Below are 19,255 nucleotides of genomic sequence, written 5' to 3'. Positions count from 1 at the left end.
CACGTTATGCACATGTACCCTAGAACTTAAAGTATAATAAAAAAAAAAAGTTATTCTGGAAAGCAAAGGAAATAAAGACATATTATTATGAAAAAAAAAAAAAAGAAAGAAAGCAGTACTCTTGCTTCTAGTCTCCAAAGTCATATCTCTAAGTACTTACTGAGAAACCTTAACAAGTTTGATCCGTGAATAGCCTAACAGTAGGTACAGTGATACCACCAAAGGTAATATCCTTTAAGTAACACACAAATGTCTTAGCTTCCTGTTGAAATGTAACTTCAAAACTTCTAACGACAGCTTTAAAAAGTTAAGAATCTTTACTCAGTGATCTTTAGGTGTCAAAAGAAAAAAAAAAGGCTAAGGATTTGGTGAAATCAATAGCTTCATCACATTCAAATATTTAAAATCCAGCAATAGTAAGTTATATTGATTCCAAAACTGGCGAAGTCATATTGGCTCAAGGAGCCCTAGAGAAAAGTTAGTGGTTTTCCAAATAACACATGCTGCTTTCAGAGAGGTTACTGTATGTATGAATTTAAAAAGAATTTGCTTCCTATAATATGATTGCTATTTCCTTCTCCTGTATTTAATCTTTGGAAGGCCATTTTATCTGAGCATGATTCTGTTTATTGAAGATGAAAGAGAAAAATCTATCATAAAAGTTTTTTTAAAAGGGTATTCATTAGCAATGTCATTTGTAATTTTTTAAAAGTACATGTGAATGTACTTAATGCCACTAAACTCTATACCTAAAAATTATTAAAGTGGCAAATTTTACGTTATGTATATATTACCACAATTTTTTCAATATAAAAAATGAAAAAAAGTATTGAAATTTAAAACCAATATTCACCAAAAAAAAACCCAATAATGTATCATTAAAAAATAGCAAGGCCAGGTGCGGTGCCTCACTCCTGTAATCCCAGCACTTTGCGAGGCTGAGGCAGGCGAATCATTTGAGGTCAGGAGTTGGAGACCAGCCTGGCCAACATGGTAAAACCCCGTCTCTACTAAAAATTCAAAAATTAGCCAGGCATGGTGGCGCAGGCCTGTAGTCCCAGCTACTCAGAGGGCTAAGGCATGAGAATAGCTTGAATCCAGGATGCAGAGGTTGCAGTGAGTTGAGATTGCACCACTGCACTCCAGCCTGGGCAACAGAGAGAGACTCTGCCTCAAAAAAGTAAATAAATAAACAGTATTAACTAAGCAAAGTGCTATAAAAATATTCATTATTATTATTGTAAGTTGCACTTAGTAGTTTGGTCAGATATGCCTCTTGGTTGCCCTAGGGTTATATCTTAACCTAAGATCCTACCTCTCAAACTGGAGACTGCTGGAAATACAGAAGAAAAGAAACCATGAGACTCTAAAAACTTTTCCTTGAAGTAAAGTGTGTGGCATTACACCACGTACCAAAAATCATCATGTTCCTTATCCTTTGTGGTTAGGGCTCTTGGGTGGAAAAGTTTAACAAACACAGGAGTCTTGCCATTTTCATATTATCCTGTATTTTCCAGACAGTAAAATGTCTGGAATGTGTCAAATTCTTTATACGTTTCAGAAATAGGCAGCTCTGCCCATTAGTTCAAAATTTAGTTTGGTTTAACACAAAATTTTGTTAAGCATTTTAGAAAGGGGCTGGGTGCGGTGGCTCACACCAGTAATCCAAGCACTTTGGGAGGCCGAGGCGGGTAGATCACCTGAGGTCAGGTGTTTGAGACCAGCCTGGCCAACATGGTGAAACCCTGTCTCTACCAAAAATACAAAAATTAGCCAGGCATGGCAGCAGGTGCCTGTAATCCCAGCTACTCGGGAGGTTGAGGCAGGAGAATTGCTTGAACCCTGGAGGTGGAGGTTGCCATGAGTCAAGATCATGCCATTGTACTCCAGCCTGGGCAACAGAGTAAGACTGTCTCAAAAAAATAAATAAATAAATAAGTAAACTTTGGAAGAAAATAAGAGCAATATTTCCAAAACACCAAGAATGAAAAGAACATTCTGGTATTTAAACACACCCAAAAGATCCACAAAAGAATGTGAGTAGAAGGGAGTTTTTGGGATGATGAAAGTGTTCTGTAGCCATACTGTTGTGGTGGTTTTATGAATCTATAAGCATGTTAAATTCACAGAACTGTAAACCCAAAATGTCGACATTTATTTTACGACAATTTGTAAAATAAAATATGTACACTCCTGAACTTTACAAATATTTTTAAATGCTTTACATAACAAATTTACTAATAAACTTGTCAATAAATACTTCAGTTGATCCTTGAACTTAGGTTTGAATTTCGAGGATTCACTTATACAGACTTTTTTTCAATAAATATAATGGAAAATTTTTTGAAGATTTGCAACAATTTGAAAAAACATGTAGATGAAACATGTAGCCTAGAAATATGGGGAAAAAAAAGAAAAAACTATGTATGCCATGCATGCATAAAATATACATAGATACTTGTCTATTTTATCACTTACTACTGTAAGATATACACAAATCTATTATAAAAAGTTAAAATTTATCAAAACTTAGATACACTTATAGACCATACATGGAACCATTCACATTGAAGGGAAATGTAAATAAACAAAAAACGCAGTATAAAATCGTAACTGCATAAAATTAACTGTACTCCATATTGTACTACCATAATTATTTCACAGCCACCTCCGGTTGCTATTGGGATACGCTTCAGTGTTGCAAGTATCCTTATCTTAAAACACTGTGAGACATTAATCACCACGTGAGCAGTTCATTTCTCCAGTAAATTGTGTATTGCTGTAAAAAGTGATCCCTCAAGGTTCCTGCATATTAATATTTTTCATCATGGTCACAATACTAAAAATGTTGAAGAACATAAGCCGGGCAAGTGGCTCACACCTGCAATCCCAGCACTTTGGGAGGCAAAGGCGGGAGGACTGCTTGAGCCCAGGAGTTTGAGACCAGGCTGGGCAACACAGCAAGATCCTGTTGCTACAAAATACAAAATACATATATATATATATCGCTACAAAATACAAAATACATATATATGTATATATATATAAATGAGCTGGGTATGGTGGTGCACACCTGTAGTCCTAGCTACTTGCGGGGGCTGAGGCAGGAGGATAACTTGAGCCCTGGAGTTCCAAGCTTCAATGAGCTATGATTATACCACTGCACTCCAGCCTGAGCAACAGAGCTAAACCCTATCTCTAAAACAATAATAATAAAATAAAAAATAACATTATGGTACCTATACAAAGTGCTACTAGTGATGCTGGAAATGCTCCCAAGAAGCAGAGAAGAGAAAAGTCACTGACAATACAAGAAAAAGTTGAATTGCTTGATATGGACCATAGACTGAGGTTTGCACCTGGGGTTACTGCCATTTCAGATAAACAATTCATCTTGTAAACAGATGACAGTATCAATAAAATATAGTATAATACTGTAAATGTATATTCTCTTTTTTTTTTTTTAAGACAGGGTCTCACTCTGTCACCCAGGCTGGAGTGCAGTGGCACAATCATAGCTCAAACTCTTGAGTTCAAGCAATCCTCCTGCCTTAGCCTCTTGAGTAGCTAGACTACAGGTGCATGCCACAATGCTGGCTAATGTTATCTTTTGTAGATGTGGATCTCCCTATGTTGACCAGGCTGGTCTCAAACTCCTAGACTCAAGCAATTCTCCTCCCTCAGCCTCCCAAAGTGCTGGGATTACAGGCCTGAACCATCGCACCCGGCCACAATTTTCTTGAAAACATTTTCTTTTCTCTAGCTTACTTTATTTTAAGAATATAGAATATAATATATATAACATACAAGATATGTGTTAATTGACTGTTTCTATTATTGGTGATAGAATAATAGAAAGCAGTAGGCTATTTGTAGTTCCGTTTTTGAGGAGACAAAAGTTATATCCGAATTTCAACTGTGCAGGGCTCAGCTCCCCTAACCCCAGTATGTTCAAGGGTCAACTGTATTTTGGAAACAAGTTTAACAAATTCTGTAACTGAAAAGATTTTGTACTTCCAAGACTGATATATGAGAGAGAAATAATTTCACTATAATTGCACCAAAACCCAAAGTTCTTCACAAAATTTTAAGGCTCATAAATAATCAGGTTTTATTTTTCCTTTTAATTTTTTTTCTAGAGACGAGATCTCACTATGTTGCCCCGGCTGCTCTCGCACTACTGGGCTGAAGTAATCCACTCGCCTCAGCCTCCCAAAGTGCTAGGATTACCGGTATGAGCCACCATACCCGGCCCTATTTTCATTTTTAAATCAATATAAATAGCTGCACCAACCTGCTAATTATTATCTAAAAATATGACATTATTTCCAACACTTACACTGCTGAAACAAAGTAAACAGAGTACAAACAAAGCTCCCCTAAAAGGAAAAGTATAAGAAAAGTTTTCTTTCCCACTTTTTTTGCTTTAATGAGGTGAAACTGACATACAATAAAATGTACAAAAAGTGTAGTCAGATGTATACATGTCTTGACATATGCATACACCTGTGAAACTATCACCACAATCAAGATTATGAGCATATCCACCACTCCAAGAGTTTCCTCACAGCCCTTTATAATCCCTCTCTCTGCTCCTCCACCAGGCTACCATGATCTGCTTTCTAATTAGTACGCATTTTCTAGAATCCTATATAAATGGAATCATAGTATACGCTCTTTTTTTGGACTGCCTTCTTCCACTCAGCATAATTATTTTGAGATTCATCCATATTATTGTGTATAGAAAAATTTTTAATGCTGCATCTACCTGCTATATAAAATTAGTCCACATTTGGGGCAAACGGGGCTTACACACAAGATGAGAATCTTCAATTAGCTACACGTAAAGTTTCACCTAGACAGCAGATTATTAGATCATTCTTGAATCAGTATTCTCTCTTTTTTTTAAAAGAAACAAAGTCTCGCTCTGTTGCCCAGGCTACAGTGAAGTGGCTAGTCACAGGCACAATCATAACACATTACAGTCTCAAACTGCTAGGCTCAAACAATCCTCGGGCCTCAGCCTCCTGAGTAGCTAGGATTGCCAGCATGTGCCACTGCACCTGGCTTTGAATCTTTTTTTTTCAGCTCCTTACTATCACTGAAGAACCGATATTCTTTTGGAAAAGTATTCCAAGGATTTAAACTAGGGCAAGAAAAATAAGTGACCCTCCAATAAGCAAAGACTCTGATTCTGTTTTCAAATTAAATTTAATAAGCAGACATTCATTTGTACTATAAAATATTTCTCACAAGGCTTTTCTGATTAAAAAAAAAACCACCAGAATAAAAGATGAGCTCTTGTAATTCCTCATGCAAATCCTGACAGTTGTTATATTTTAAGTGTCAAAATAAGACCTAACTTTCACCTCAGCAGCACTTGTTTAGTGAAAGATAAACTGTTTATATAGCTGAATCCATAGTTATGAGTTAGCATACAGTAACTTCAAAAATACACTTTAAAAAACTACAGTAGCTCCAGATCTGTACATATTCAAACAAGAAAATAATCTTTCATTATTTCTACTATCTTGCATGTCCTCATTAGTACACTTTGCAAACAAGAAAACTACTGAAAATAAAACTTTAGCAAGAACTCTAAATGACTAATGGGGATAGGGATCTGAAATACCTTTACATTAGGCAGCAAACCCCAGTGGGTGGGAGGGTATGTTATTTGGGGGTAAACAAACTAAGTAATGTGTATAGATTCTTTTAATCTTTTTTATTTTTTTAGACAGGGGATCTTGCTCTGTCATCCAGGCTGGAGTGCAGTGGTGCAATCACAAGTCATTGCAGCCTCCAACTCTTGAGCTCAAGTGATCCTCCCGCCCCAGTCTCGCAAGTAGCTGGAACTACAAGGCACAGGCCACCAAGACTGGCTAATTTTTTTTTTTCTTTTTTTTTTTTTTCAGCGATGTGGTCTCCCTATGCTTCCCAGGCCAGTCTTGAACTCCTAAGCTCAAGTGATCTGCGTAAGTCTCCCAAAGTGCTAGGATTACAGGCATGAGCCACCACACCTGGGCAAATACATTTTATGTGTGAAAGAAGCGTTATACATTACTGGCCGGGCACGGTGGCTCATGACTGTAATCCCAGCACTTTGGCAGGCCAAGGTGGAGGACTGCTTGAGTCCAGGAGTTCAAGATCAGCCCAGATAACATAGCAAGACCCTGACTCTTAAAAAAAAAAAAAAAAAAAACTTTTCTACATTGTTTATGCTCAAACATCTAGGGAAATCATCATCAGTATCTTGGAAATATAGTTTTATACAAAATGAAAATTCAAACTATTGGCAACTTACTCCATTTTTACTTCCCTTCTTTTCCTTTTTTTTTTTTTTTGAGATGGGTCTCACTCTGCCACCCAGGTTAGAGTGCAGTGGCACAACACTGGCTCACTGCAACTTCCGCCTCACAAGCTAAGCAGACCTCCCAATCCAGCCTTGGGTAGCTGAGACCACAGGCACGCGCCACCATACCCAGCTAATTTTTTGTATTTTTGGTAGACAGGAGTCTCACGATGTTGTCCAGACTGGTCTCGAACTCAAGCAATCTGTCCACCTCTGTCTCCCAAAATGCTGGTGTTACAGGCATGAGCCACCGTGCTCAGCCCATTTTGATTGGTTAAAACATTAAAAGTGCAACTCGAACTCCCTGCGCTCTCCCCTCCCGTTCCCTTTCTGCCATCTTTCAGCGCCACCACAACGGTGCACATGAATGTCCTGGCTGATGCCCTCAAGAGCATCAACAATGCAGAAAGGAGAGACAAATGCCAGGTGCTTATTAGGCCGTGCTCCAAAGTCATCGTCTGGTTTCTCAGTGTGATGATGAAGCACGGTTACATTGGCAAATTTGAAATCACTGATGATCGCAGAGCTGGGAAAATTGTTGTGAACCTCACAGGCAGGCCAAACAAGTGTGGAGTGATCAGCCCCAGATTTGAGTGCAACTCAAAGATCTATAAAACTGGCAGAATAATCTGCTTCCATCCCGCCAGTTTGGTTTCATTGTACTGACAACCTCAGCTGGCATCATGGACCATGAAGAAGACGAAAACACACAGGAGGGAAAATCCTGGGATTCTTTTTCTAGGGATGTAATACATATATTTACAAATAAAATGCCTCATGGGAAAAAAAAAAAGCGCAACTCAACTGAATACTGTAATTGCAAAATAAGCTGCTGGAACAATTTCATCTGCCTCCATCCCCACCTCAATTGTCCATTTAAAATCCTTTGTATTTAGGCCGGGCACAGTGGCTCACACCTGTAATCTCAGCACTTTCGGAGGCCAAAGTGGACATATCACTTGAGGTGAGGAGTTCGGGACCAGCCTGGCCAACATGGTGAAATCCCGTCTCTACTAAAAATACAAAAAGCAGCCTGGCATGGTAGTGAGCTCCTATAATCCCAGCTATTGGATGGGCTGAGGCAGGAGAATTGCTTGAACCTGGGAAGTGGAGGTTTCAGTGAGCCAAGATGATGCCACTGTACTCCAGCCTGGAGGACAGAGCAAGACTCTGTCTCAAATAAATAAATAAATAAATAAATAAGGTATTTTTTCTTTAAGCCATTTCAGATGGATATCTTTAATATGGTGAACTTAATGACATCCCTAACTATATCCCTGGGCTCTTTTCCATCGCTACTCCTCCTCATCATTCATTCTATCCACCATGGCAGTTCTTAAGGCAGCAGCCTCCTTTCCACCATAGGGCCTTGAAACAAACCATTTACTCTGAATAATTAATCTTTCCTCCTTTTGCTACCTTAGCTCCCATTCAGCTTTTACCTCTCAGCATAACTGTCACCTCCTCAAGGTAACACTGCATACTCACACACACATTCCTTTCTCCTTGTACACAACTGGAAAGACATCTAATATTTATGTGACCATTTTATTCAATGTCTATATCCTCCACTGGATAAGCTCATGAGAAAAACGGTCGTGTCTGTTTTTACTCACCAATACATCCCTCAGCACCTACCACACTTATAAGAGTCAAATGGGTCAAATGAATAAGATAGAGTGATCTAAAGATTTAAAGCCAAAGCAAATCCATCAAGATGAGTATTTGCATTTTAAACAAGTATATGTGTTTGCAACAATGTATATATTTTACATATTTCTAATAACCCAGGGACGTAAACAAGGTGAGGGAAAAGTTAATTTTTAAAAATTAATCAAATTAATGGAGATAAACATGACACTAATAAATTAAAATTCAGTGATAAACTAAAACTTCTCATTAACAATTTTTTCTGTTCCCAAACTTTCAGATGTTGTAATAGAAAGCTGAAAAGTACTCTAAACACTAACATATATCTGACAGTTGAAATTAAAGAATTATCAATTTTCATAGCCTCAAAGTAATCCCTAATCTTTCTAATCTCTACATGTCTTTTTTTCTGACTATAAATCTAAGGATTTTTTTTTAGTTCTGATTATAAATGTATCATTCAGTGTTCTATGTACTATACAATAATATATACACTGTATTTCATCAATTCTAAGATGCATATTTTGACACTTTCACATTCTGAGATCAATCACTCTAAAAGAGCAGAGTATCTAGTTTAATTGGATTTTCTTTCCTTCCTGAATGATAGTATCTTTGGCCTGACTTAAATATAGTATAGTATGTATGCTCCTCACCAAATTCATTTTCCCCCCAAGGGTCAGAAAAACACATCAAATGAATATTATGTAAGAAACAACAAAACCAGAGACATTTTTATTACCAACATTATCAGGACCTTACCATCATCCTAAATTGCTCCTGCTTGGAAAATTTTAAGTCAAATATCCTTCCCTAACCACGTGACACCCTTACACTCAACCTACCTGTTATAAACCCTTATCCGGGAATCAGATCCATAAGCCTTCCATTTTTCAGTCCTCTCCTATTTTCACTCTCACTCTGTATTTTAAGTTCTTTTCCACCCATCAACTCACTCTCTCATACCCAAATCTTCAGTTCTCTTGCCCTGATCCTTCTGTCACGTGTGTTCTATCAATTCTAGTTTCTGACAGACACCTATCAGGATGTCCCAACTACAAAATTTTTTAAATTGCCCCAAACTGAATTCATCATCATCTCTCTCAATACTTGCTGCTTTTTCTGTGTTTAATGTCTCAATGAACAGTTCACAATTCATTCAACTGACCTACTCCAGAAATCCAGGAGTCACAGTTCACTCCAGCTTCTCTTTGAAATTCTCACATCAGTCACCAGAACCAGAAGAAAACCAGTCAGGAAAACAGAGGTTCTGCCAATATACAGGCTTTAGTTAAAACTTTTCTACGAGACTGGATCACCTCCCTGTCACAGCCTCATTCTTTGTCTAGACTTCCCAGAGGTCTCACCACACCTTTACGCAAATTTAAACTACCTAGATCAATGCTTCTCAAATTGTCTGTCATGGGGTTTTGTAAAATACAATACAAATGAATTATCAGGTTGGTACAAAAGTAATTGCAGTTTTGGGCATTACGTTGGCAAAACTGCAATTACTTTTGCGCCAACCTAATACTAGGCAAACAAATCTTTTTTCTAGACAGCTTATGCAAATCACAGAGGTAAATGGTGTTTTATAAAAGGCACACAAAAAGTACCAGCACAATTTTATTATTACTTTATTCAAATGACCAAAAAATTAGTCAAATTGCTATATTTTCTAAAAGCTCACTCTCAATTACTCTAGTTATCTAGTTGAGGACCAGTAACAAAGGCACTTATCCAGACCACAGCTGGCCCTCTCACCTCTAGCTTGTATTTTCTGTTTCTATTAATTTGCTCATTATAATACTATTAACACAAAGTGCAGCCTTGACCTAAGCCTTAACCTAAACTCTATTTTGTCAGAAAACTACTATGTGATTGGCTCACTTTTATAGTTGGTCAACAGAGCCCAAACTAAGCCACAGTTCTGTTTTTTCTCTTTGCTTTATATTCCTCTCTCCATAAGGACTAGCTGATCTATAGTTTCTCTTTAATCTTTTCATCTCTAATAGATAACCCAGAAGCCTTTCTCTCTTGTTAAATAATCAGAGTCCCCTTCTCTAACAATTCTGCCTTCTTAACACACAGAAAAGCAATAAAAGGTCCACAGTTTAAGACAATTTCAAAATGCCTTTACAATGAACAAAGTTCCATATAGAAACACTTTTTGATTGCTCTAATCCAGAACAGGGAATAAAGTTCAATTCGAATATAATCTCAACGCAGCATATACTTGCTATGGAATAAGCCCTCAGATACAGAGATGATACTAAGTAACATTAAAGTCACAGATTTACAGACAAACCCAAGATTCATCTGGTAAAGCAAAGCAATCTTCCATTAGTCTTTTCTAATTTTATTTGAGTACTAATGGAAAGAAAACACTGGTCTGAATGAAATCAATGATTAAATAAACAACTGTACTTACGTGTTAGATGAAAGATGCCATCACAGGCACTAATATGAGATAAAAAAGCATTCCCCAGGCCCTGCCCATTGTGAGCACCTTTCACAAGGCCAGCAATATCCACTACATTTAGAAAGGCAGGAATTTTGCTGAAAAACAAAAGATAGCTTTATTATACAACAGTACTAAGAACTTATCTATTAACCAAATGAATTCCCCAAACATTTTACAGAAATTCTTTCCTTTCTAGAACAATGGAACAATAATGATTTGATAAATGAATATCCACCCCTCAAAAAAAATTAGAAATGGCCTTGTAATACATTAGGACTTTCTTACCTAGGATAATGAGGGAGAAAACTGAAACAGTATAAATGTATTTATCATGTTTCTGAAATTAAAACACATCATTAAATTTACTGTAACGTTCTATTGGCACATGCACACACTCAAAAAAGCGGTGAAGAATGTTTAGAGTATGCCGAGGTAATCATCATAAAATGAGCCAACTAACTTTGTGCCAGATACTAAATTAAGTATTTTACACATATTATCTCACTTCAAAGTTCAAATTAACTCTATAAGATGGGTGCTATTTATTAAGCCCACTTTACAGATAAGGAAATTATGCCTTAGAGGAGTTACGAAATCTATTGTATTCAGGATCACTCAGCCAGTAGTGACAAAACTGGGATTCAAACACAGGCTGTCTGGGTTTGCATTTGATCACCCACATGTTATATAGACAAAAAAAAAAAAAATGTGTAATGCTGAGAACCAGTTATCAGCATAGTAATAACCTAGTTGTTGATAACAGCAACCAAATTAGGCTATATACAAAATAACCTTTGCTTTGTTAAACAAAGGCACATTTAACACAAGTTAAAAACCAAGTTAGGAAGATCAGTCTGCCATGTCAAAATGGAGATTTAAGTATATCAATAAATAAAAGCTACTTTTAATGTTATATGACAAAGGTATATATAATGTAATTTTGTATCCTTTGTCAATTTTCGAGAGCATGCATTTTGCAGAATGTCAATTTCACTACCTGATAAAATACAACATAAAAGTTCCACAAAAGACTTCCCTATTATTGGCATGGAAAATGAGTCCTTTCAAAATAATTATTCTATAAACAAGTATTACAGATTGAAATTACTTGATTATTGTTACCACCAAATCCACTAAAACCACATAAATTTGGTTAGTTTTTTTGTTGTTGGACACAGTGACTGCCTCCCCAGCATCCACTGCCCCCTCTCTTGGTACCTATACTGATTTTCATTTCGGTAGCCATTCCTCTCCAGCATAGCCCAGAGCTTTGGAGAAGCTTACTCTACCCCTCACTCTAGAAGTGAGGCATGTAGCTCCGGCCTTCACTAAGCAGTTTAATCTCATTCCTAGGCAAAGTAAAAAAATTCTAGGACCTTCACCTTGCCCTAATCGCCTACCTTCACCTTGCCCTAATCACCTCAAAGAACTTAAGAAGCCAAGCATGGTGGCATACATCTGTAGTCCCAAGTATCTGGGAGGCTGAGTCAGGAGGGAGGATGGCTTGAGCCCAGGAGTTCAAGTCCAGCCTGGGCAACATGGTGAGACTCCACCTCTTAAAAAACAAAAAAAGACATGAAAAGACTTAAGAAGAGGTTTACTGGAGGGGGTGTAGGAGGCTGTTAAATAGAAGCTCATCAGTCTTCTGGGAGAATTTCTAGAAGCAATCCCGTTTTACTCTGAACATGGATGAGAAAGTATACAGATCTATCCTGTGACCACAAGGGGAAGACAACCTATGATCAAGTTGATAAAGTAAACTGAAGACAGGAAAGAAGTCAGGCCTTTGATGATATCACTGAGCTAAACACTGTGCTACCTGTTACTAACTCAATAAATCAGCTCTGTAAGTCACTCTGTTAAGGGCAACTAAATTCATCCTAAATGATATTTCTAACAACTAAAAGCACCCATATGATAAATATGAAGTTGACATAGTTTGGATGTTGTGTCACCTCCAAAACTTATGTTGAAATGTGATGCCCAATGGTGGAGGTGGGGCCTGGTGGGAGGTGTGTGGGTCACAGGGGTGGATCCCTCATGAATGGCTTGGTGCCCTCCCCACAGTAATGAGTGAGTTCTCACTCTGTTAGTTCACTGGAGAGCAGATTGTTTAAAAGGGTCTGGTACCTCTCTCTACTCTCTCTTGCTCCCCCTGTCTCCATGTGACACACCTACTATCCTTTTCATCTTCTGGTCATGAGTTAAAGCTTCCTTGTCTGGGTGCGGTGGCTCACGCCTATAATCTCAGCACTTTGGAAGGCTGAGGCAGATGGATCACCTGAGGTCGGGAGTTTGAGACCAGCCTGACCAACACGGAGAAACCATGTCTCTACTAAAAATACAAAATTAGAAGGGCATGGTAGTACACGCCTGTAAGCCCAGCTACTTGGGAGGCTCAGGTAGGAGAATCGCTTGAACCCGGGAGGCGGAGGTTGCAGTGAACTGAGATCACGCCACTGCACTTCAGCCTCGGCAACAAGAGTGAAACTCCTTCTCAAAAAAAAAAAAAAAAAAAAAAAAAAAACACTTTCTGAGGCCTTGCCCTTACCAAAAGCCAAACAGATGCTGGTGCTGTGCTTGTATGACCTGCAGAACCATGAGCCAAATAAACCCATTTTCTTTATAAATTACCCAGCCTCAGGTAACCCTTCACAGCAATACAAAATGGACTAAGTAGCATGCATATGGGTAGAATGGCACTAAATTTGAAGTGAGAAGCCTTGAGTTCTATTTCTGGTTGACATAACTATAAGTGTGACCATGAACAAATTATTTCATCTTTCTAGGCTTCAAGTTGCTTTTTATGAGAAAACTAGACAGGAAGATATTCAGCTCTGAGATTCTATTTTCTATTGAAAATGAGCTTCTCAATTCTGATTTGTGATTTATGGCTAGGATAAGGTTTAAACTATTAATACAATATCTCAAAAAATTAAAACTTGAGATTTAATTCAAGGATTTCTGATGTATTACACCAATGATTTCACGACTACTTGAACAAAATACTTCTAGAATGAAATACTACTTTAGAACTCTTGAGACTAAAATGATGTTAAAACTCTTTTTAATCGCTATACTGTAATGAACACAGACTACCAAAAACATTTATTAATGTTCTTCAATAGAAACAGGCTGGTGGGTCTGGGCACAACTTTGGGAGGCCAAGACAGGAGGATTACTTGAGCCCAGGAGTTCAAACCAGCCTAGGCAACATGGCAAGACCCCATCTCTACAAAAAATTTAAAAATTAGCCAGGCACAGTGTGGCATGTGCCTGTAGTCCCAGCTACTCAGAAGGCTGAGGTGAGAGAATCATTTGATTGTGCCCAGGAGTTGGAGGCTACAGTGAGGTATGATCACACCACTGCACTCCAGCCTGGGCAACACAGCAAGATTCTGTCTTTTTAAAAAAAAAAAAAGAAAGAAAGAAAGAAAGAAAAGAAAGGCCAGGCACAGTACCTCATGCCTGTAATCCCACCATTTTGGGAGGATGAGGCAGGAGGAATGCCTGAGGCTGACAGTTCAAGACCACCCTGGGGCAACATAGCAAGACCCCATCTCTATTTTAAAAAGAAAAGAAAGGAAAAAATGAGATAAAACAACTGAACAAACACAGGATCCTGGTTTAGATGCAACAAAGCATATTATTGGAACAACTGAAAAAATCTAAATAAAGTCTACGAATTAGATGGTAATATGGAATCAGTGTTAATCCTGTAGTAAACTACCCTGATTTTGATGGTTTACTATGGTTGTGTGGGAGGATGTCTTTGTATTTAGTAAATACAAACTAAAGAACCGAAGTATAATATGACATCATGTCTGTCACTTATTCTCAAAGTTTCAAAGAATCTGGGTATGCAAGGGTGTATAAGCACTTGTGTACTTTTGCAGCTTTTATATAAATTTAAAATCATTTAAAAATAAAAATGTTTTAGAAAGGACACTGAAGTCAGCCTGAGGAGCCAATCTAAGAGATATAATTTGAGCATCAAATCAATGCTTGTGACAGATTAAAACCAATAAAATAACACTCATCTGAATAAATACATGAATGAACAGATGAAGAAAGCTTTTCCTTATAGTACAATATTAACAAATGAAGCAGGAACGATAGAATTACAAAATCACCATGTGAGAATACTCATAGTAAAAATTAATTCATCAAAAAAATCAATGGATGCTACAACTAGTAAGTGAAAGTGAGAAAAGTGAATGAGTTCAGTATACACTTTGTAGTTAGAACTCACAAAATTGCTGACAGACTGGATACGGGGTGAGGGGAGAGAAGAATCAAAGATAAACGGTGGGCACTGATTGAAGCAACTGAAGAAATGACAGTGCTATTTATTGAGTTATGGCAGTCTTGAAGAAGAATTTGGTGCAAGAAGGTGAAATCAAGAGGTCATTTTGGACATGTCAAGTCTAAGGCACCTATTCAGACCTCCAAGTGTCAATATCAAGGAGGCAGTTAGAGATAGAAGAAATCTGGAGTTCTGCAGAGTTCAGGACACGAGACAGAAACTTGGGATTTATCAGGATATTAAAAATAGTAAAAAATTAAAAACAAACTAAATTCTCAATAATAAGCAAATGGTAAACTGTGCTATATTCATATAATATAGCAATAAATATAAGTATTATATTAGAAATTATTACTTAAGTCTGTATTGCTTAATCCAGAAAGATATTAATAATATCCCAAGTAAAACAAGTATTCTATTTCTGTAAGGAAGTGTGCGCACAGTCAGGAAATGATGGAAGGATATATCCCCAAAGTATTTACAACTGTTATATCAAGGTAGAGGAAGTAAAGGTGGTTTTCACTCCTCTCATTATACATTTCCCTAATGTCTGAACTTCCTACAATGAACTATCTCATCTTTTCCTAATAAAAGTTTTACTTATTTTTTATTAAAGATATAATACACGCTTATTGTAAAAAAATTCAAACATAGAGGAATATAAGAATAAAGTAAAAATCACCTAAAAATTCCACTACCCAGAGACAATCATCAGCCTATGTTCATACATTTTTTATGCATATAAGCAAACACATATAGTTTTACATAAATGAGATCACATAATACAGACTAATTACTCCCTCTATTTCATACTCCCCAGAAAAAAATAATTGCAATGTTAACAACTGGGTATACCCTTCTACACCCTTCTCCATACTCTGCATTACTTTTTTTCTTTTTGAGATGGAGTCTTGCTCTGTTGCCGAGGCTGAAGTGCAATGGCGTAACTCGGCTCACTGCAACCTCCACCTCCTGGGTTCAAGCAATTCTCCTGCCTCAGCCTTCCGAATAGCTGGGATTACAGGCTCCCGCCACCCCGCCTGGCTAATTTTTTGTATTTTTAGTAGAGAGTGGTGTGTTAGCCAGGCTGGTCTCAAACTCCTGACCTCATGATCTGCCCTCCTGGGCCTCCAAAAGTGCTGAGATTATAGGCGTGAGCCACCAGGCCCAACCCTCTGCATTACTTTTATACTCATCCAAAACAATAATGCTACATTAATTTTAAAAGAAAAATTCTTCCATATGACTTTAAACATATCACATACATATCTGCCCAGTCTACACAAAGCCACCAAATAAATAGCATAAAATATCTCTTACCTTGCTGGTTTGTGGTACTGGCAAAGAAAGTCAAACCTTTCATCTGGCACAGGTACTCTGCTCTCATTAGGATCAATAGTGCAGAATGGGAAGTTTTCTGCTGAAGCCTGACTATTGGTTAATACATTGAAGAAAGTAGATTTCCTAAAACGAATAAAAGCAATTTCAATCAATTCTTAGGTTAACACCAAGAAAACTTTATCTCACTCTAATTTCAATGCTCAAATAAGATCCATGAGGAATATAAAACCAATCTACAAAGAGAGGGAAAAAGGAACAACACATTCTTTACTAACAGAAGTCAATGAAATTTACAACAGTATAGCGGCAGCTCATGACATAATTAGGTTATGTCCCTATCACAGTCTATTTGAAACTTGAAAAGCATGTTCTCAAAGAATCTTTGTTGTAAGTGAGAGTTTCATATCACACTACAAAATCTATTTTTTTCCATAACATACCTGATCGTACCAGCATCACTTCATCTATACCTAACATAACCTTCTCTAGCATGAAATGTACAAGGCATGTCTCTAGTCAAGTCAATGACTTTCCAAAAACTCTGAATTGGGAAAGAGATGCTAAATGTCTGGTATCTGATAGGAAATGGGAGGTTGGCACTCAGAACTGCCTTCTAATCATTAGTATATAAGGATTACTGGTAAGTCTAGAATTGTGAATTATGAAAATCAAAATGTGTATTTTATTCAAGGCATGACTTAAATCAAGAAAATATAATATCTATTAATATGGAATAAACTAGTCACTACTTTTCCAATCATTTGACTGCTATCAAGTAAGCAGTGCTCAGAGAAAGCCCACTCATGTTAACATCAGCCATGTTTTTTTTAAAATGTGATAATACTTTATCATTCATGTCTTAAAATATGAAAAAAGAAATAAAATTTTAAAATAAAATAAAATATGAGAATATCATACCAAATATCATATAAAATAAGAGAATATGGTGTCATATATCATATAGAGTAAAATCTAAAACAAAATTTTAAACTCTCAGTGGCCACCTTTTAAGAATGCTAGGTAATTAATTCTTTGAAGACTGTTAAAGTGGTTACCATGTCTTACCTATACAAATTGTGCTTTCAAAATAACCAATAGTTATGAAAAGAAAATTATTTTATAGACATATTCCAGCCAATAAATGAGGAAAGAATAAAACTTAGAAGAGCATCATTCTGCAACCCCCAACAAATTAATGGATCTTGGTAATAATTTCCAATGACAGTTAGTGCTGCAAAAAGAGGAGAAAAAAATAGTACCTCCCGAAAGAAGTATATACATCATCTGTCATCTTAATCTGACCAACACTTTACATGTTACTGCTAGTTTACAGGAAATATAGAGGACAGATTAAATGATACCACAGAGATAAAATCAATAAAATCCAGACTCTGGAAAATTTTATAAGACTAAAAACCAGATTTCTTCAACAGGTCATCTGGGGGCTAGAACTAAGTGGGAAACTTCTTCTGGATGAGATGTAAAAGTTAACAGCAGACTAATAATCCCACCCAGAACTAGAAAAGCCATCTAAAATGCAGGATACAGAAGTCATCTGTTTGAAGGGTCTGGGATTCTAAAAATGCAAACAAAAAATTTGGAAGGAGACACTTGACCTCCCCAACCACTTTTACCCTGGGGACCTGTGCCCATTCTGGGCAAAAGAAGGATGCAAGGATCCAGACTTTATACCCATAGAAAGCTGATGCTGATGGAGAAAGAAACCAGCAAAACATTTGGAGGAGACTTGGAGAACCTCAGGCACACCACCAGTTTTCCCGCTGGGGATATTTTCCTCAAGGGAAAACTACAAAAGCCTACTCAAGTCATTGGTAACACATACTGGCCCACTCTCCATACTTTCTTCCCCTCACTACGAAAAAAATTAAAATAAAGAGTGATAGTTAAGTTGCCAGAACAGTCCAGTAATCCTTATTTATCTAAAATGTAATGAAAATATTGTATAACTACAATGGAAATATTACAGAATAATGTTGTAATAAAAGTACATAAGACAAAATTAAAATACATTAACTTAAACATTTATAGGACACTTGGGCCTAACATTATGAAGATAAAATGCTACTGCATTTTTGTATAGTGTAGTTTAAAAACCGCTCATTGCTATTACCACAGTCAATTGCAATTCTGAAAAGGCCATAGGTTGTTTACGGAAGTTTTTTCAAATGTACGGCTATTACTATTTATAATATTTTATATTGTCTACCTGGACAAAACAAAGTATGTTTTGTGATTTTTTAAAAAAATGTATCCCCTAAAGCGTATATGGTAAAACATAGCAAAAGAAAATTCCTTAGGCAGAAAAAATTCTTACATGCATTCAAACTAAACTTAGAAGACAAATGTCCATTTTCACAGACTGTCTCATTTTAGACGAATTTTAAATTTCATAAAACCCAAGTCATCTGTAGCTTCTAACAGCTTTGTAAGTATAAAAAAGTAAAAGAAATAAGGAAGAAGGAAAAGAAAATTTCTAAGGATCATTACTATAGGCTTCAGTGGCAACATAAGACATTTTGATCTATTCAAATCTATTAAGAAAAGCCTTGCAAAAGCAAAGAATTTGAAAGTTTTGGCCTATGCCTGAAGTATTAAAGCCCATATGCTTTTGTAAAATGAGAACTTTTAAACACACACACACACACACACTTAGATCCCTTGAGGTTAATATTAAAGCTTAAAAGTAGGAGAAAGATTCAAAGTTGTAGGAATTTCTCTCATGCAAGAATGGGTTTACATAACTTATTTCAGTAATGGTAGTATTAAAATAAAAAAAAAAAAACACAGTGACTAGACTAAGTGTATGCCCCCTAGACTTAGGACCTAAATACTTTATTTTGGAAATTACTATTTTAATCTATTAAGTAAACCTGACAGAATAGATGTTTTATGTAAAACTTTACACAAAATTGCAGCATGTAATGGGAAGTAGGGATACCAGTGCAAATTCCCACAGCATTCTGAATTAACCATGTATATATAATATCCATTCAAAACATGGGAAAAGAATTAGAAAGTCCTTGCAAAATATTTTCAATTTAGATATAACTAAACTGTTAAAAGCATCTATCTGATAGATACACAAATACATAAGATGACAGAAATAAATACCAATCCATGT

At 36.6% G+C, this 19,255-nt stretch overlaps 1 protein-coding gene across 1 annotated transcript in view; it reads right to left on the bottom strand.

Annotated features, from left to right (window-relative positions):
• Positions 1-19,255, bottom strand: part of OLA1 (Obg like ATPase 1) — a 183,275-nt gene that overhangs the window by 148,886 nt on the left and 15,134 nt on the right. The window contains exons 3-4 of the mRNA XM_017856972.1: positions 16,093-16,236; positions 10,434-10,561 (exon numbers count right to left, since the gene is read on the bottom strand). Coding sequence (XP_017712461.1) covers positions 10,434-10,561; positions 16,093-16,236 — 272 coding nt within the window. The remainder of the gene's footprint in view (positions 1-10,433; positions 10,562-16,092; positions 16,237-19,255) is intronic.

This window comes from Rhinopithecus bieti, unplaced genomic scaffold, assembly GCF_001698545.2.
Source record: "Rhinopithecus bieti isolate Rb0 unplaced genomic scaffold, ASM169854v2 scaffold_43749, whole genome shotgun sequence".
In the NCBI taxonomy this organism is placed as follows: Eukaryota; Metazoa; Chordata; class Mammalia; order Primates; family Cercopithecidae; genus Rhinopithecus; species Rhinopithecus bieti.
The sequence above is the reverse complement of the archived record's forward strand: the minus strand, read 5'-3'. Positions and strand labels throughout refer to the sequence as shown.